The 18,219-nt window shown below is 46.0% G+C and overlaps 1 protein-coding gene across 4 annotated transcripts in view; it reads left to right on the top strand.

Annotated features, from left to right (window-relative positions):
* FNBP1 (formin binding protein 1) overlaps window positions 1-16,628 on the top strand; it is a 135,203-nt gene extending 118,575 nt beyond the window's left edge. For 2 of the 4 annotated variants that reach the window (XM_024762487.1, XM_024762485.1), the window contains 4 exons: window positions 4,872-5,004; window positions 7,119-7,240; window positions 7,560-7,696; window positions 9,487-9,665. In XM_024762487.1, the coding sequence (XP_024618255.1) occupies window positions 4,872-5,004; window positions 7,119-7,240; window positions 7,560-7,696; window positions 9,487-9,665 (571 nt within the window). Of the gene's footprint in view, window positions 1-4,871; window positions 5,005-7,118; window positions 7,241-7,556; window positions 7,697-9,486; window positions 10,821-13,613 lie in introns of those variants that run through there. The other 2 variants (XM_024762486.1, XM_024762484.1) reach the window with 2 other exon arrangements.
* Window positions 16,629-18,219: the final 1,591 nt, after the last annotated feature.

The following is an 18,219-nucleotide window of genomic DNA, read 5'->3' as shown; positions in this document are numbered from 1 at the left end:
AGGAAAAAAAAAAAAAAAAAAAAGAAAAAGGAAAAGAAAAGCCACTTTTTATTCTCTCACCTTCTATATTCTCACTGACGGAATTAAGTGAATCATCATTAATGGCGATTTGAACTTAAAAGATAACTTGAGGTTTTGTGCTCCGTAAGTAGGCCAAATTGTAGTCCTACGTAAATTTAGTTATATCGAAGCTGGGGTTAAAACTTGGTTGTGCAAAAAATAAACAAACTTGGTAAGGCAGTCAGTTTAAGTACATGCAAAAGAAAAGTGGGTTTTGATTTTTTTTTTAATCTCTGGGAGAGCAACTCCTGAAAAATAGATCGTTTTATAAACATTGTTGCAGTATGTTAAAAAGAGGAACACATATGATGAACTTTGTTCTAGTTTTATATTAAAAATATACTTTATGAAATAAAAATTTTTTGTACTTTTTATAAATAAAAGTCTTTGTATGTTTTTATAACATCTGGGACCAAATATAAAAGGGTTTATAAAGGTATTATAAACCTCCTGCTGTTTACTAAGTGAGCACTTATATTTTGTACAGGAGTAACAAGTTATGACTCAAATATCTGAAATGACATTTTATAGGTTATTGACAGACTCTCTGTAATTGTTTGATATCATGCAGAAAAGTTTCTCTGTCACTTGGGTTGTGGCCGCGGAACTTGGTTAACGTTTGAAACCCCAGAGCAGCGCTTGCTGGTAATAAGGCAAATCACGTTCAACCATTCACTTCACCTCTGTTTGTCGAGCATTTACTGTGTACAAGGAAATATTCTAGCTATAGCAATGAGGATAAAGCGATGAACAAAACATCAAAAACATCTGTTCTCATGCAACTTACATTCTGTGCAGGAGGAACAGAAAATAAAAGGTTTTGAGCAGAGGTGGCACGATCTGGAAAAGCCTGGATTTTTGTTTGTTTTCGGTTTTGTTTTTTTTTAATAATCCAAAAAGGCAAGAAAGGAGAGAAAAAATATTAATATATAGAATAGGCAGGACAAATCAAAAGCACAAAATAGAGTGGAAGATTTAAAATACCAAGCACACTAGACACCCCGGATTCCAATATGGTTCCACCTGTTTCTTTTGCAAACTTTGGACAAGATTCTTAACCTCTTAGCACCTCGGTTTCCTCACCTTGAAAAGGGAGTTAATATGCCTGTCTATGAGGATTAAGTGTGTCAGGGTATGTCAAGTGCTGAGGACACTGCCTGGCATATCGTGTTTGTAAAATAAAATGAATCAGTATGGTAAATGTGAACAGACTACATGTTCCAACTAAGAGATTTTCAGACTGGACAAAAAACTAAAACCCACACGTATGCTAGTTACAAAAGACACGTCCAACTCATAAAGTGCAGAAAGGTTGAAAGCAAAGACTGGAAAAAGATGGGGCTTCCCTGGTGGCACAGTGGTTAAGAATCCGCCTGCCAGGGCTTCCCTGGTGGTGCAGTGGTTGAGAATCTGCCTGCCAATGCAGGGGACACGGGTTCGAGCCCTGGTCTGGGATGATCCCACATGCCGCAGAGCAACTAGGCCTGTGAGCCACAACTACTGAGCATGCGTGTCTGGAGCTTGTGCTCCGCGACAAGAGAGGCTGCGACATTGAGAGGCCCACGCACCGTGATGAAGAGTGGCCCCTGCTCGCCGCAACTAGAGAAAGTCCTCGCACAGAAACGAAGACCCAACACAGCCAAAAATAAATAAATAAATTAATTAATTTTAAAAAAAGAAAAAAAGAATCCGCCTGCCAATGCAGGGGTCAGGGGTTCGAGCCCTGGTCTGGGAAGGTCCCACATGCCACAGAGCAACTAAGCCCGTGAGCCGCAACTACTGAGCCCACGTGCCACAACTACTGAAGCCCGCATGCCTATAGTCCGTGCTCCGCAACAAGAGAAGCCACTGCAATGAGAAGCCTGCGCGCAATGACGAAGACCCAATGCAGCCAAAAATTAATTAATTAATTATTTTTAAAAAAGAATGGAAAAAGACAGACCATGCAGGTACCGACCAGAAGGAAAACTGGTGTGAGAAGACTGACTTTCAGGCCAAAAAACACCCCAAACTATTCAGCTCAAAAGGATCAACTTCGTAAAATAAATGATTCAAATAACAAATGGCTCAATTCACCAAGAAGAGATACAATTTTAAATCTGTAGAACCATACTAGCATCACCTCAAAATATAGAAAAGGTTATGCTATTAACCTTCCGACATAAGTACAAGAAATACGAATACATCATTATAGTGGGAGATTCTTCACGCACTTTTCTCGGTAATTGATAGAATAGATTAGCAGAGAGTCAGGATAGAGGATTTGAACAAAATAATTAACAAAATTGACCTAACACACAGATAGATATCCAATAGCTGCATGCTACACATTCTTTGCAAGCACACATAGAACATTTCCAAAAATTGGGCATATCCTGGTTTTATAAAATGAATCTCAACAAACATCAAAGGATAGACATCATTCAAAGTACGTTCTCTGAAGGTTGCAATTAAGCTGGATATCAGTAACAAAAATTTAGAAATTAAGAAATGTGGGGCTTCCCTGGTGGCACAGTGGTTGAGAGTCTGCCTGCCAATGCAGGGGACACGGGTTCGTGCCCCAGTCCAGGAAGATCCCACATGCCGCGGAGCGGCTGGGCCCGTGAGCCATGGCCGCTGAGCCTGCGTGTCCGGAGCCTGTGCTCCACAGCCGGAGAGGCCACAACAGTGAGAGGCCCGCATACCAAAAAAAAAAAAAAAAAAGAAAGATATGTGGCTCTCAACTAACAACATTGTAAAACAACTATACCCCCTTAAAAAATAAAATAAAATGTGGCTCTCCGCAGGGCTCAGTTACAGCAAGAAGCCTGCTCAGTCAAGTTAGAAAGGCTCCCACCCTTCTTATCACTCTGGCATGAAGTCAGGAAGGATCCTGTTAAGTTGGTTTAGCAGGAATCATTCCATTCACCTTTGATTTTCCATCCACCGAGTCCCTCATTCTGCTTATTGGCTAAAAATCCCCAGCTGTCTTTACTATATTAGGAATTGAGCCCAGCTCTAAACTGAGGTGTCTTTTCCCCGATTGCAATTGTTTTTTGTTTTTTTAAAAGAAAATCTGTTTTTACTGCTTAAAAAAAAAAAAGAAAGAAATGTGGCTCTAAGTAACACATAGATTAAGGAAGAAGTCATCATAGATACTAGAAAATATATGAAATAGAACTGAGCCTTAACCTTAACGTACATTCTCCATCTCCGTTTTGGGGATGTCACTAAAGCCATGCTTATAAAAGGAAATTTAAAGCTTCCAATACATATTAGAAACAAAGAAGGCTGCAAATCAATGAGCTAAGCATCCCTCTTAAGAAGTTAGAAAAAGAGTAGCAAATTGAACCAAAGAAAATAGAAGAAAGGGAACGATAAAGGAAACTATCAATTAATGACATAGAATCACACATTCAACAGAGAGGATGAACAGAGCCAAAAGCTGCTTCCTTGAAATGATTAACAAAATTGAAAAACCTGCAGAGATTCATTAGGAGAGACCTGGATGAGAGGAATGCGAGACAGTGATTTTAAACAACTCTTTTGAGAAATTTTGCTGAGAAATAGGGTACCGGAGGTATAGGCCATGAAGTCGAGAGAAGACTTGTGTACGTGTGGATGACCTTGCAGTTTGTTTGTTGTAGGGACGTTTACTCATGTAACAAATACTTAGTGAGATCTATAGTGCACCAGGCGTGGTCCGGTCACTGGGGGTTTATCATGGTCATAAAGGGCTTGAGCCCAGAGAGCTCCTCGGAGAGCTGCTGTTCTAGGTGGGAGAGACAGACAATAAACAAGCATAATAACAAGTCATATAATGTTGGGAAGAGATACATGCAGTGGAAATAAAAGAAAGTAGAGCGAGGTAAGTGGGCTGGGAGGGCAAGTGGGTGGAGGGCTCCCGTGGAGACCTGGTCTTAGGGAAGAACAGAGGGTTCATTGTGCCCACCAAGGGGCAACACGGGCTCAGAGGCAAGGGGGCAGGTGGAGGGGTGGTGAGGACTTGTGGAAATTCTCTTCCACTTATTTCTGTATTTTTGATTAAACTATTTCCCGTGACTCAAAATACAGTTTGTGTTGTTGGTCTTATGCTGGGTGATTGGTGTAGAGTTTCTTTTGCTGAAGCTCATTAAAGTTAGCCCCTCACCCTCGGCAGGGAGCCATTTGCTCTAAATTTAACTCGAATGCTCCTGAAGTGCCTTGAAGCCAGGGTTCCAGTTAGCAGAGCTCTCTGGTCCTAGAAACAACCTTCAGAGGGCTGCTATGGGCGGCCTTCCAGACAGGATTGCAGGAGGGGTGTGGGATCATGCAGTGTATAGCTTTAAGGCTCTGTTGCCCACCTGTCACGGATCCCGACTGTGGGTTCCGTTTCTTAATAGTTGAAATCGTTGAAATCGAACTGTTTAACTTAATCTTTAGAATTCCCAAAGCAATGACCTGCGCTTCTTCATGAGGTAAACATTGCAGCCCACGAGACCCAGGGTTTGCATGCAAAACATGTACATGGAAATACTGGGGTTTTGTCTCTTGTTATGTAGGGCAAAGTGATGTGCAGGATTAACTTACGTTTCTCAATCGCTAAAGACGAGGGAGATTTCGTTCAGAAAAGGCAACTGGAATTTAAATATGGGTCTCTGGATCATACAGACCTTGGTAGCAGAATCCTTATAGAGACGTTTTAGAAGGGAGGCTGACCTAGTATCCCCCTCCAATCCACACCGCGGTGCAGTCTCGCCACGCCCTCATTGCCGTAGTTTTCATGGTGGTGGGAGAATATGACTGGCTGACGACAGCATTAACCTTTACCACGTTCTGCCCCTTCTTTTCAGAGATGCCATCACAAAAATGAAAGATGTCTACCTAAAGAATCCGCAAATGGGAGACCCCGCCAGTTTGGATCACAAATTAGCAGAAGTCAGCCAAAATATAGAAAAGCTGCGACTGGAGGCCCAGAAATTTGAGGTAGGAAGAAGCTGTTGTGGAAAAGCTTTGTTGGAAAAAAAAGAAATAGAAGTGGGTGTAGGGGGTCACGAGACGCACATGGTTGTAAATCGCCATTGTTTCTTTCCCCGCGAGAGATGCAGCTGGAAAAATCAGGTGTCTCACGAGTTACGATAAAAGGAAAAAGACACTGTCATCCACTGGGTGTTCAGCTTTTCAGCATATCCTATTTTATTGGTGTCCCTTAAAAGGGACACTATTTAAGGTTATATTTGTATACAGTGTTCGTTGTTTTTTTTTTCATCTAAGTGTTTCACTTAAGTTGTTCTACTTCATCTCCTGCTGACAGTGGGTATAATTGGGAATATACGGTCGTCCATCATCTCAGTGAATCCAGAAGACAATTTTTAAAAAGCCATTGATATTTGTAATTTTCTTGTAATGTCCTTGCCTGGCTTTGGTATCGGTGTAAAAGTTTTCAAAATATACTCTGGATGCAAATTCCTTGTCAGATCTAGGATTTACAAATATTTTCTCCCATTCGGTGGATTGTTATTTTACTCTCTTCAAGGTGTCCTTTGAAACACAAAAGTTTTATTTATGTTTTTGTTTTTTTGGCCATGCCACACGGCTTGCAGGATCTTGGTTCCCCGACCAGGGATTGAACCCGGGCCACGACAGTTAAAGCACCGAGTCCTAAACACTGGACTGCCAGGGAAGTCCCCAAAAGTCTTAATTTTGATGGAATCAATTTTTTTTTTCTTCTGTCACTTGTGCTTTTGGTGTCATAGCTAAGTTACCAGTGCCTAATCCAAGATCACAAACATTTATGCTTATGTTTTCTTCTAAGTTTTATAGTTTTAGCTTTTACATTTAGGTCTACGGTTCGTTTTGAGTTAATTTTTGTATATGGTTAAAGGTAGAGGTCCACCTTCATTCTTTTTTATGTTGTCCCAGCACCATTTGTTGAAAAGGCTGTCTTGGCCCCTTTGTCGCACATCAATTGATCATAAATACAAGGGTTTAATTCTGAGGGGGGGGGAACCATTGAAATATGTTACTGTTCTTTCAAAGGATCCATTATTAAAAGATGATATATGTGAAAAACAATAGGAAACACACATAAGAAATGAGAAAGAAACACAAATAATAAATCTTTTATGGAGGGAGTAGGGCACTCAAAAGCTGTGGGCAGGGCTTCCCTGGTGGTGCAGTGGTTGAGAGTCCGCCTGCTGATGCAGGGGACACAGGTTCGTGCCCCGGTCTGGGAAGATCCCACATGCCATGGAGTGGCTGGGCCCGTGAGCCATGGCCGCTGAGCCTGCACGTCCGGAGTCTGTGCTCCGCAACGAGAGAGGCCGCAACAGTGAGAGGCCCACGTACCGCAAAAAAAAAAAAAAAAAGCTGTGGTCAGAAGGCTTCTTTTTCCCCTCGAAATGTAAAGACTACAAAGCCTGGAAAAATAAATTAGTAACTGAGTGTTCCAACTAGAATAGATTATTTCTAGCAATAAAAGGTCAAATATGGCTTTTTTCATTCTTTCTAGAATCTGTCAATAAGGTATTAGCATTTGAGGTTTTAGAACCTAGAAATGTCCTTTTCGGATCATTTTGATTCTTTGCCTCTTTTACACTATTTCCAATGTTGCTGAAGATACTCTGATCTACTTTGATTTCCTATGTATGAGTTTTCTTCACTATTTAAAAAAAAAAAAGTTACACTCCTTAACAAAAATGGGAAGTGTGGCTTTCAAACTGAGTCATGGCTTAAGTGTGGCAGGAACCCTCATGTTTCCCAGTGTGACCTCATGGTCACAGAATTTCTGGAACCAGAAGGAACTAGAAATGACTTAACCAAAATCACACAGCTGCTGAAAAAGCCCAGGAGTATAACGGAGGCCAGTGTCTTTCTGCCACATTATGAGCAGTGGCCAAATATGTTTGCCTGTACTTCTCCAACTTTGCCTTTGAGTACATTTATACAGTCAAGGCACACAAACTGGAGACTCTGCCCCCACGGGGTCCTTCTCCAGTCTGCTTCAATGACCAGCGAGCAGCCCCGATTTGGGGCCTGAAGCCTGCACGGTCAGGCCCTCAGCTGAGCTCAGACCATGCTTTCGTGCCTTCTGTTTGCAGGCCTGGCTGGCCGAGGTTGAAGGCAGACTCCCAGCACGCAGCGAACAGGCCCGTCGGCAGAGCGGCATGTACGATGTGCAGAACCCCCCAGCCATCAACAGCTGTGCACAGGATCGGGAGAGGTACAGTATCTGTACGGCGCCTGCTTTCTTTTGACTTTGTATTTTTTGGTCAATTCTGGAATCGGAGACGAGCACAAGGTACTTGTTAGATCCCAAGCGTCTGGGATGATTGGCCTGTGATATTTCCCATGGTGCAGGTGTCTAAGTCCCCGTGGATGGTGCCTGAGCCCGTGGGGTGATTGAAGATGGTCCTAGTTACAGCAATCGGGGGATGGGGACGGGGGCGGGTTGCAAGCAGTTTGCTCTCGCGGGGGGCTGAATTCAAGCCCTCGCTGGGGTCAGTGGCTATAGTTGCTGTGTGTTTTGCTTTCTTGAGCAGCCCGGATGGCAGTTACACAGAGGAGCGGAGTCAGGAGAGTGAGGTCAAGGTGCTGGCCACGGATTTCGATGATGAGTTCGATGATGAGGAATCCCTCCCCGCCATAGGGACGTGTAAAGCTCTCTACACGTTCGAAGGTAACACCGCATCTCACCTAATTCCCCCCACTTCTCGTGAACTGTCTGAGTCACTCTTCTCTTTCTGTGATCAGGCTTTCTTTTGAAGTCATCCAGAGCTTTCCCTCATCGCTCTTTTGCTCTGCTCGTGGTATTTGTGTTTATGATTATGATCTGGTCGATGGCTGTACATTCGAGCAACTTTCAGTGAGCTTAACTGAAGCAGACAGTGTGGAATAATGATTATTTCATCCATTCATTCAATACTTATAGAACTTCTGTCTTGTAAAGACCCCTGAAAGGGTGGCAGGCAGATGGTATGTTCTGGCATCCACCTTTGGAGGAAATAAGGCAGACACACGTAGAGAGAGGGCCGCCTGCAATATTCACCAGAGGAGGGGTACAGAGTGACGGGGGATTCACGCGAGGATGAGATCACTTCCTTAAGGGGGTTTGGAGGACCCTCCGTGCTGAAGTGTGTCAGAGGCACGGGCACTGCCAAGCGTGGAGCGAGGAAGGTATGGGGTTCGTATGGCTGGCGCTCAGATGTCTTAGGTGGTAAGATGAGGGGGTAGGCGGTGCCAATGGGGCGGTATGGGTAACAGAAACATCTGGATTTTATTTGGCAAACGTCGAGAAGCTACTGAAAGTATTTGAGCAGGTTGCTGACACGAGCAGAGCTGTACCTTGAGACATTTACTCTATGTGTCGGGTCGGTTAGAAGACAGGGAAGTTGGTTAGAAAGACTAGCCTGGTGTTTCCCAAACTGTGAGCCTTGAAACGGCATCTCGCAGGCTGCTGATAAGGACGATGTGAAAGAAGCAGTCAGAGCTCAGATCATTTTCAGAAGCCCTGGGACAAATGAATTTCTTTACTGTAGGACTTTTTTTTTCTTTTGGCCACACCTCACAGCTTGCAGGATCTTAGTTCTCTGACTAGGGATTGAACCTGGGCCCCCTGCAGTGGAAGTACGGAGTCCTAACCACTGGACCACCAGGGAATTCCCTTTACTCTAGGACTTTTAGAGTCTTTAATAAACTAAATATTCATTATGGCAAAATAAGAAAGGGAAGTACCAGGTTAAATGTTCCCGGTTTTACTTCACGGCCACACCATCCCTCTCCCCACCCCGCGCCCACAGTACCGCTATTAACAGCCCCCTAAACAGTCTGCCTTTCAGGACACTGCTTGGGCGATGGCGGCTAGTCTTTTGAAATTATCTTAGCAAATGGTGTTCGGGGCCTTGATTAAGGAATGGACGCAGAGATGCTGCAGCCAGTATACAAAGAGGGGAGGAAATCACAGATGATCCCTGAAGTTGCATTCCTGGGATGATGGAGATGTCCACTGAAATGGGAAAGTGGGAGGAAAAACAGTGAGTCCGGGTTCACCCCTATCGCGTTCCAGGTGCCCGGGTACCATCAAGGTGGAAACGGGCTTCAGGCAGAAGGCGAAGTGGAACCTTGCCTCAGACGAGAACCAGAACAGGAAAAAGAAAAGTCGGGGTGCTGTGTAAAGAGATGTAATTGATGCCATAGGTGTACCTTCAGGGAAGAGTAGAGAAGCAGTCCCAAGATTTCCTCTGCGGAAATTACCTCCTGTTCTGGGAGGGAGGAACGAGAGGGCTCCCAGGAGGAGTTAGAAGAGGGTCCTAGAGAGACGCAAGGTGAGGACCTGGAAGCTTCTGTGTGGGAGGAGAGCAGAAGGGTCAGTGCGTCCATCTTTCCCTACACTTGCTTCGTCGTTGCAAAGCTGTGCTCTCAACCCAGATTTGACAAGAAACCTAAAGTACTCTGATATCGCTTTTTCAGGTCAGAACGAAGGAACCATTTCAGTAGTTGAAGGAGAAACACTGTACGTTATAGAGGAAGACAAAGGTGACGGGTGGACCCGCATCCGGAGAAGTGAAGACGAAGAGGGTTATGTCCCCACTTCATACGTCGAAGTCTATTTGGACAAAAATGCCAAAGGTGCTAAGACTTATATTTAATACAACTTAAAAAAAAACCAAAAACACAAAAAACTTTAAAACATTGGAGTTGTTTCTCCCCACAACTATGACTGTTACAGGCAGTTCTTCAAAAGACTGGATGGGGAGCGTCGCAGTTTCTTTTAGGGACGAGGTGGACTTTCAGGCATCTTACACCTGAATTTCCTGGGCTGGTTTTGACGATAATCAAGTTTCACTTGCTAATGACATTTTACTTGGAAAGCTGCCAGCTGCCAATGTACAACTGTGTCCTTTGAAATCTGATAAACATTTCTTCTTGGGCAGCATCGGTAGATAACCAAAAAGTTGCCTTCTAGCTTCTAATCCGTATTTCTGAATCTAAATGTCCATGCACGTCCTAGGGGTGCAGAAGACTTCAGTTCTCTTATTTATATGTAGTACCTGCCAGAAATTGAACTACCTTAGAATGTTACATTTTGTAACTTCATAAACTGAACTACGCTAGTTTGTTCAATTTTATAGTCATTCACTTCGAAGGAAGTCATCAATGAAGTATAGAATAAGTAAAGAATAAGATTGGTACCAAAAGTGTGTATATTTCCTTAAACATGTTTAAGATAATTGTTAGATCACCGTGTTTTCAGGTTATGTCTACATGATCCTAAGCAACCAATTGAAATATGGAAAACTTTGGTCGATCAACCAGTTGATTTTTACATATGACTACTGATCTTCCTTCCTTCTGCCAGTTGAAAGAGCTGATCAGATGTGCTAGTGCTGTTTAGATAAACTTACATAAAAACAGCTCACTTCATTCTGTTCTGTTGGAGGTTTTGTGGGAGGTGGAGCTGTATTCCGTTCATACTTGCCCAGGTGGGGCTGTGAATAGACCCTTGTAAGCAACTGCTTCTACACACAGACCCCAGCACGTCACTTTTCAAGGGTTTTTTGGTTTGTTTTTTAATCATTGGCATCTTTAAGACCCAAAGTGTGAATTTACTGAAAACTGTTTTAGAATTTCTAGCTCGTTTTATGGTTCACCATCTTCAAAGAATCTGGGTCACATGGGGATTTGCATTTTTAAATTGGCAGGATAGGTAGTGAAATTGGTGACATGCCCAATGGCTGCGCTCATTTCTAGAATCTTCCCTGAGATCACAGAGAACCAACTAAAATAAAGGTATGGGGTTGAGATTCTCTTTTTATTTGGCTTTGAAAATTATTTATTCATGTCCTTCCTACTCAAACAGGATATTAGCTCCTTGCTTCTACACTGTGGGCTCCTTTTCGAACGTCAGATCAACTTAAAGCTGATTTTAAGACTGACAGCAGCATATCGGGGGTCTAGGAGCTGGCAGGAGCTATGGGCGACTGCTGCAGAGTCTAGCAGAGACCTCTCTTACATTTCCCGACGGCCGCCAAGATGGAATTTAGTAACCTTTACTTAATGACTGTCTGATTTTTGTTTTGTTTTGTTTTTTTGAGGTACGCGGGCCTCTCACTGCTGTGGCCTCTCCCGTTGCGGAGCACAGGCTCCGGACGCGCAGGTTCAGTGGCCTTGGCTCACGGGCCCAGCCGCTCCGTGGCGTGTGGGATCTTCCCGGACCGCGGCACGAACCCGCGTCCGCTGCATCGGCAGGCGGACTCCCAACCACTGCGCCACCAGGGAAGCTGTGACTGTCTGATTTTTAAAACATTATTTATTTTGAAATAATTATAGATTCTCAGGAAGTTGCAAAGATAAAGCAGAGAGATTCCCCTACATCCAGCTTCCCCCAGTGGTTGCATCTGACACAACTGTGGTCCAATATCAAAAGCGGGAAACCGACCCTGGCCAGCCTGATTTTATTTTAAATATAATTTTGTAATTCAGATTTCTTTTGCTTTATTATACCTTTGCTGCCGTAATATTGATAAAGCCACTGACCCTGACCCTAGACCTCTCAGGAGAGTCATTTCAGTTCTTCCTTTTAACTACTGCAGCAAGAAAACCAGCTGACCGTGGGGATTTGATGGGCAGTAGGTGGTCACAGCTTTGGGCAGGTAACCAAGTGAATCCCTAAGATATTAAAACCTAACCTTTCTATCCTGCGATGAACTCATTTCCAGACTGTGAATTATTGGAGACAGCAAACCAAGCACTGAAAACGTCTTAAAATGAGGCAGGATAACATGAGTCTTTTAAAAGCCTGACTTGAAAAGTACGGCCGGCATTCCACCAAGTTGGTTGGTGGTGTTTCTTTTGTCTTCCCCTCCTCCTCTTTAGAGTTGTGCAAATCTGATTCAGGAAAGAGCTCAGCTGGCTTTCGGGGGTGGGAGGGGCGATTTGGGCTCATAAATGATGATCATTATTTTAGGCTGTATGCCTCAGTAGCTTTACCAGCTATGTACTAGCGACTCAACGGTGAAAGATATCTTGTAGTTTCAGGTCCATCTAGTCAATGTGCAGAGGATTAGCAGAAGTCTTGATTCCCAGAGAATCACAAATTTCCATTTCCACCCGAACTATACTTTGTGTTCTTCCAACAGTTATCTGTTAAAATGAAAGTAGCAAAGTCTCAGCTTGTGTATAAAGCTTTCTCCTTTTGTTTAGAGGTACACTTAGAGGTTAATAATGGATGTCGAAGCCTTCCTTCCCTGCCTTGTTTATAAATCCGTTCCGCCTGCTCCATAAACACTGCCCTCTCCTTAAGCCCGTCCCAGGTGGGCGGGGCTGCTGCTTTCCGATGATGCCCGTAACTCAAAAGGAGTTTCTTATTGTCAGTAATGCCAGAGCACTTTTGTGTGTGTGTGGTGTCTACCATGTGACTATTTAATAATTGCCAAAATAGTTAGACTAGAGTAAGTTCCAACTGGTCAACTGAATTGTGACTGTCCTCTTTTATGGTTTTGCTTTTGTTTTTTTAAATTGCTCTCTGTGAAATATAGCCACAACCGCCCCCTGCCCCAATAGATTTGTATATACTGCAATAGAAAACTAAAACGATTACTTGAATTCGTTGTTTTAATGTTTTACTCTTCTTTGTGTTTGTTTTATTGGTGATTCTGACGCCTAATGACCTCTTTGTTTTTGTAACCGCTGGGGGAGCCGGAAGGACGGTTACAGTGGTAGCTAGGTCCCCTGCCAGCTGATCCACACTTGAGTTTATTGTAGACACTTGGGTTCTGAGTAAGTTCTGTTTGAATATGGCCAACATGACTGTTTCTCTCTCTCCTTATCTTACAAGAAAAGAATCTGTCTGGCTCCTTTTAGTTGTACCCTCGTATCTGCCTCTCTAATAAACGTTATATTTTTCTCAGTGTTGTGTATTTTAAATGATTTTTCCCCTCTCCGAGAAAATTATTCTGTGTAATCCGAGTATTTAACTCTTTCGTCTTCAATAATGGGGAATTTTCTAGCCAAATGCTTTTCAAAAAAAAAAAAAATTCCTGCCCTTTCCCCCTTTTATATGATGACACCTTCTCTGTTTCTCACCCTGTGTTCACCTCCGGGCTTGAGGAGTCTGTCTCCTGTTTCTCTTCTGTCCCCTCAAGATGAAGAACTTTCACGGTTTACTGCTGAGTAAACGCTGAGTGACAGGTTTTCCTGTTCACCCAAGATGTTGCCTTTTACTGCCAAGGAACTGAGAGTGTCAGTCGGAGAGAGAACCAGGCCTTTGGGCTCCCGGCATCACTCTGGGAAGCTGGTTTCTTTCTCCGTCTCAGAACTCAATTTATGAGAAAGATGAGTGCGGGTGCATGGGTGCACCATCTCCTGGGCGGCTTCTCTTACCCCTGAAGGAAAGACTAGCTGCTCTGATTGCAGATAAAACCGTGAAAGTTCCTTATCTCAGACTCGCCCTGTGGTAACCCGTTGCTCTAAATGTGCTCCCTCCCCTCCCCCCTCCCCAGGGCGGTGCAGTTTGCACAGAGCTGCAGAGCGCCCGCCCCTGACCTGCTGCCCGCCACTCTAACAGCCTTTTCCTTTCTCTGTCTTTTGTGTTGTAGATTCCTAAAGATGGTTCCGGGAGCCAGAGCCTCGGGAGAGCCTTCCCAGGAGAAACCCTTCGGTCTGCTTGTCTCCACAGGCCTGGGTGCCCGCCAGCGCCTTGGGGCTCTGCTGGTGTGTGGCCCTCGGAACCTAAGCCTGAAGCTACATCCATCCCCACGTGCAGCGGCTTGCCTTTTTCTTTCTTTTCTTTTTACAGCATGTTCCTCGTAGCCTGGTTCCTCCCCTGGCCCAGCCTGGCTGCCTCTTGCGGGGAGGTCTGTCCCTGTCTTGGTCCCCGTCCAACTCGGGGCCACAGAAGGCGGCTTGACGCGTGGTCCCTCCTTCCCGGGCCTCGGCCCTCAGTCCACCTGGCGCATCCCGGCCCGTCCACAATTCACACTGTGCCTTTCGTGAAAACTTTGCCACTGGTCTCCCGGGGAGACGAACCGCATCTGAACCAGGAGGGTCAGGCCTGCACCAGGTGGACTGGGCGCCCGAATGTCACTCATGTGTCCCTGTGTCCTTTACGTTAGAAAATACTCATCTTTTCCCCAGTCCATTGGGTATTCGGTGGTCCTTTCCTGACTGTGCGTCCTCACCTCATACTAAACAATTGGCCCTTGAAACGTTTCACGGCCTCAGAGTGTCCGTGGCGGGCACTGGGGCATGTACACGCACACTCACGTACACACGTTTTTGTTTGGGGCCTTGTCTTCAGTGGCCTGGAAAAGTCCACAGCGAAAGTCAAATTCCAGCTCTTGGGCCAGCCCTGCTGTCCTGCCTGTGTCCACCTTTCATGGGGTCAAGGAAGGCCCCAGCCCACCTTCTCCCCGTTGGCCGCCTATTAATGAGAACTGCAGACCGTGAACGAGGGTCTCACCTCTGCGTTAGCTCATTGCCATGGGAAGACGCTCCCCTTTCCGTGAAGTCCGAGCTCCACATCTTAGGATTCTAGCGCTTTCGTCACCAAAGACCCTGTGCTTCATCAAGTGATCCCGTGGCTACAGCTGCCACATTTTCCCACCTGCTCTCCAGGCCAAGTGGAATTAATCAAGTTTGTTTTTTGAGCTAAATTTCCTTCCTCTTATGGGTCTTTGAGGAAGACATGAGGTCATGTACCGTGTGGTCACTCATGCCTTAGAGCAGCATAGCTTCTCTACTTATTCGGTGCAGAAAAAGCCCAGAGAAATCATTGGCTGTGAGTTTCTGTGAGCGAGGATGCCGTCAGAAGCCCAAGGCATGATGCCACCAGGCATCTTTCCTCTTTTGTTTGGCTTTTGGTAACCAGGAGGTCACCTTGAGCATCCTCATTGCTTCTCAACCCTTATGAATCAAGACAAGGAACTCTTACAGGAGCCGAAGGGACAAGGACAGAAAGGACAGGTCCTGAGGGTTGGACCTTTGTTCAGTGGTAGGAAAACGGTTCCTCTCGGCAAACCAGGGTTGACCACACACCAGCCTCTGAGAGTGGCTCAGGCAACCCTTGGTGACAAGAAACCAAGAGGGAGCAAATACCAAGGGCAAAAAGCAGGGGAAGAGGAAGTGGCTTCAGGTTTGAGCAAGCGTGAGCCACTCCCTCGCTCTTTCTTCCCCAGAGGGAGCCTCTGCAGCTGCGGGCATCTGGGGGCCGCTCCGTTAACACCCAAGGGGCGGCCCCACTGTCACACACTCCTCAGTCTCATGAGAGGACTGTCTTGGCAGATGACGGTGAAGCCAGGATGCCAAAGGGCGAGAAGAGTCAGGGCCTCACCCGTGTCCCTGCAGACCAGCAGGTGCGTGGTTCCTATGGACAGTAGTCCCAGTGGCAGGGTGACCGGGTGTCTCCAGCAACTTCTGAATCTCACCAAGTCCAGCTGCCCACTCTTCACTCTACAAGGATGCTACACATTTTTAAAAAATCTGACTTTAGAGCCTTGGGAATGCATGTGCATTGCATCTTTCATATTAGGGGTCAGGATAGATTAATTTCTTACAACCTAGGGGAAAAGGCATAAAGTGCAGTAATTTGTTCTTTTAATGTCTGTTAAACCCAAAATAGAATATGCTGGTATTCTCTTGTATCCCCTGTGCCTTTTTTTTTCTCTGTACCACCTGTGTCCAAAAAAGAATGGATAAATGAGTGCTTTTCAATGTTAACCTTGGTGTTTGCTTCTCTGACAGTCTGTGTGGCTATGGGGAAAGGGCAAAGCTGTCCCAGCTGGGCTTAGTAAAGGAAGCAAGTTATTATAGGATAGTTGAGGTATATCACTTACTCTGGGAGTCCTACTGTGAAATCATCTATATATTACTATAGAGCAGTTCACGTAGAGTAGAAACGTGGAATTTCCCATGTGCTTCTTTCTCAGCCTTCCCTCGTATCCACTGCCCGTCACTTCTCCACCAATGCTAGGATATCACTGTGCTGTAAGAATAACTCATTTTTAAAGAAGCTACCCTGAAAATAACTTAAAATGAAAGAGAGGAACCTGTCGTTTACCCAATTTTTCCTTTGCAGGATAGGAAAGAATATAAAGGCATGGAAAGCTGTAATGGGATTGCCCTTTGGGTTTATATCACGATCTTCCTGAAGCTTTTGGGTGCCAGCAGCCTGTCTCTCCAGCAGTAGCGCAGAGGCCTCTAATGCCTTTTGGTAACATCTGTAATTACTGGGGAAAAGTTTACTGAACATGAAAAAGTTATGTTGATGCTAAGTATTTTTGCAGAAATGTCGATTTCATACTTCCTAATGGCTCTGCCTCCTGTGCTTATATCAAAAAAACTTTAAAAAGTGATCCAAAATTTTATTTTAACCTGGTGTCGAGCACCTTTAAACTTCTTGGTTTATCTGTGTGTGTTGCACTAATTCTAAACTCTGGAGGCATTTCAGTGTTGTAAATGGCCCGTTGCCATTGTAAAGGTTATGGAATTGCCCATTTGTCTCTGGAGATGGAATTAAACCAAATAAAGTGCTTCCACTGGAAGGCTTATATTGACCTTGTAACTATATGTTAATCCTCTAAATGTTAAATAAAAGTGTAACTTCTGGCACGGTATCGCGGGGCTGTTTGTTGCGCAAAGAGGAGACCCTGGTCACAGAAGCAGTCAGAGTCCCCTGGGCTGGAGGCTGGGCTCCGAGCTACATGTCACTGATTTACTGGTGTCAACCCAACACCAGTCCCGGTGCCATCTGCTTGGGGAGGGGCCTGAGACCCAGGGAGCTCCAAATTCCAGCCCCGCCCACTGGGGGAAGCCCTCAGAGGCCTCAGTGATGTGGGATCCCGTTGGTTCAGTGCAGGGATTTGGGGAGGCTCCTTAGGTCCAGCCCATTTTATGCAAATTCAGCTGGCAGCTACTCTGGGGTTTCGGGGACCCTACTGTGGGGACTGAGGGGCCGGGAAGTCGCAGCGGGTTTGCGTTTCATTGGCGGTCTGGCGTCACGAGTGCTCAAGCCCACCCTCTCCTTGGCAGCTTGGCTGGAATAATCACTGGTTTCTGTGACGCCGCGGACAGTGGGCAGCGTTTAAGGGTGAGGGCCTCGTGCCTGCACCAAGCGGCTGCACGTGCAGCCGGAGGGAGGCCCTTTCCATACCCTGCGTTGAAAATCTCACCCCGGGCTTTGGGGGGAAGACTGGTTCGTGCCCACACCTCTTTGTTTCCTAAGGCTCTTTAGAGCCGATTTAGGAAGACAGTTGTTGAGGGAGTGAAATATTAAGTGAGCAGGGCGGCCTAATGCCAAGTGCCACTCGCTTGCTGAGGGGTGGGAGGTGAGGCCACCCGTACGAGGCCAGGCCTCGCTGCGGCCGCGGCCTCCTCCCACAGACGCGTGTGACTGGCCTTTCAAGCAAGAGCTTCGCCGCCAAGTTCTCAGCCAAGTCTGCTGCCGTCGGTCCTGGGGAGGATGGTGTCCGGAGCCAAGGCCTCCGAACAATCAAGTCGGGGTTCTCAGCAAGAGACGGGATGGTCAAGGGAACTAGGTGGCTCTACGACTGTCCTACTGAGGCCCCCTCGTCCAGGTTGTCAGCAAAAGGTTAATCTGGGAAGAATGTCTCCAGCATGTTCTTTCTGGGCTTTTATCATATTTGGGGACTAGTCTCTAACAGTCGGTGAGAGACAGAATGTCTCCCTCTGTCTCACGTAGAACCTTCTCCCCTGCAGGACCCCACCATCGTGAGGGGCTGGGAGCCGGGTCTGAATGGGACGCGTGTCCCCACCTCCCTGGGCCTCAGTTTCCCCGGTAGTGGGGAAAACACTTGGTGGACGCCACCTCCACAGCCGTTCTTAGCTGTCAGCTCCGATTCCGAGCTCCGTCCCGGCTCCGTGATGGAGCCTGTGTTATTCTGATTCGGCGACAGAGTTCACGGCTGGCAGCTCTGTGACCTTACACTGCGCTCGCGGGTCTGAAACACTGAACCGCCTCCCAGCTTGGCCCGTCTTTACGCACCTACTTGGTTCAAGCGTTTGGGGAGGTGACGCCTCACCCCATCGCACACGGAAACCAGCGGCGGCAGCGCAGTACGTGCTGCGGGCAGTTAGTTGGTTTCCCGGTGTGCTCCCGAAGGCAGCCTCTGCAAGCGCAGAAACCCCTGACTCAGACCCGTCGGTCTGGCTCCTCCGGTGGGTCTGGGAATCTCAGCATCTGGCCTG

The sequence above is a fragment of the Neophocaena asiaeorientalis genome, unplaced genomic scaffold, assembly GCF_003031525.2.
Source record: "Neophocaena asiaeorientalis asiaeorientalis breed wild unplaced genomic scaffold, Neophocaena_asiaeorientalis_V1.1 scaffold78, whole genome shotgun sequence".
Lineage (NCBI taxonomy): Eukaryota > Metazoa > Chordata > Mammalia > Artiodactyla > Phocoenidae > Neophocaena > Neophocaena asiaeorientalis.
The sequence above is the reverse complement of the archived record's forward strand: the minus strand, read 5'-3'. Positions and strand labels throughout refer to the sequence as shown.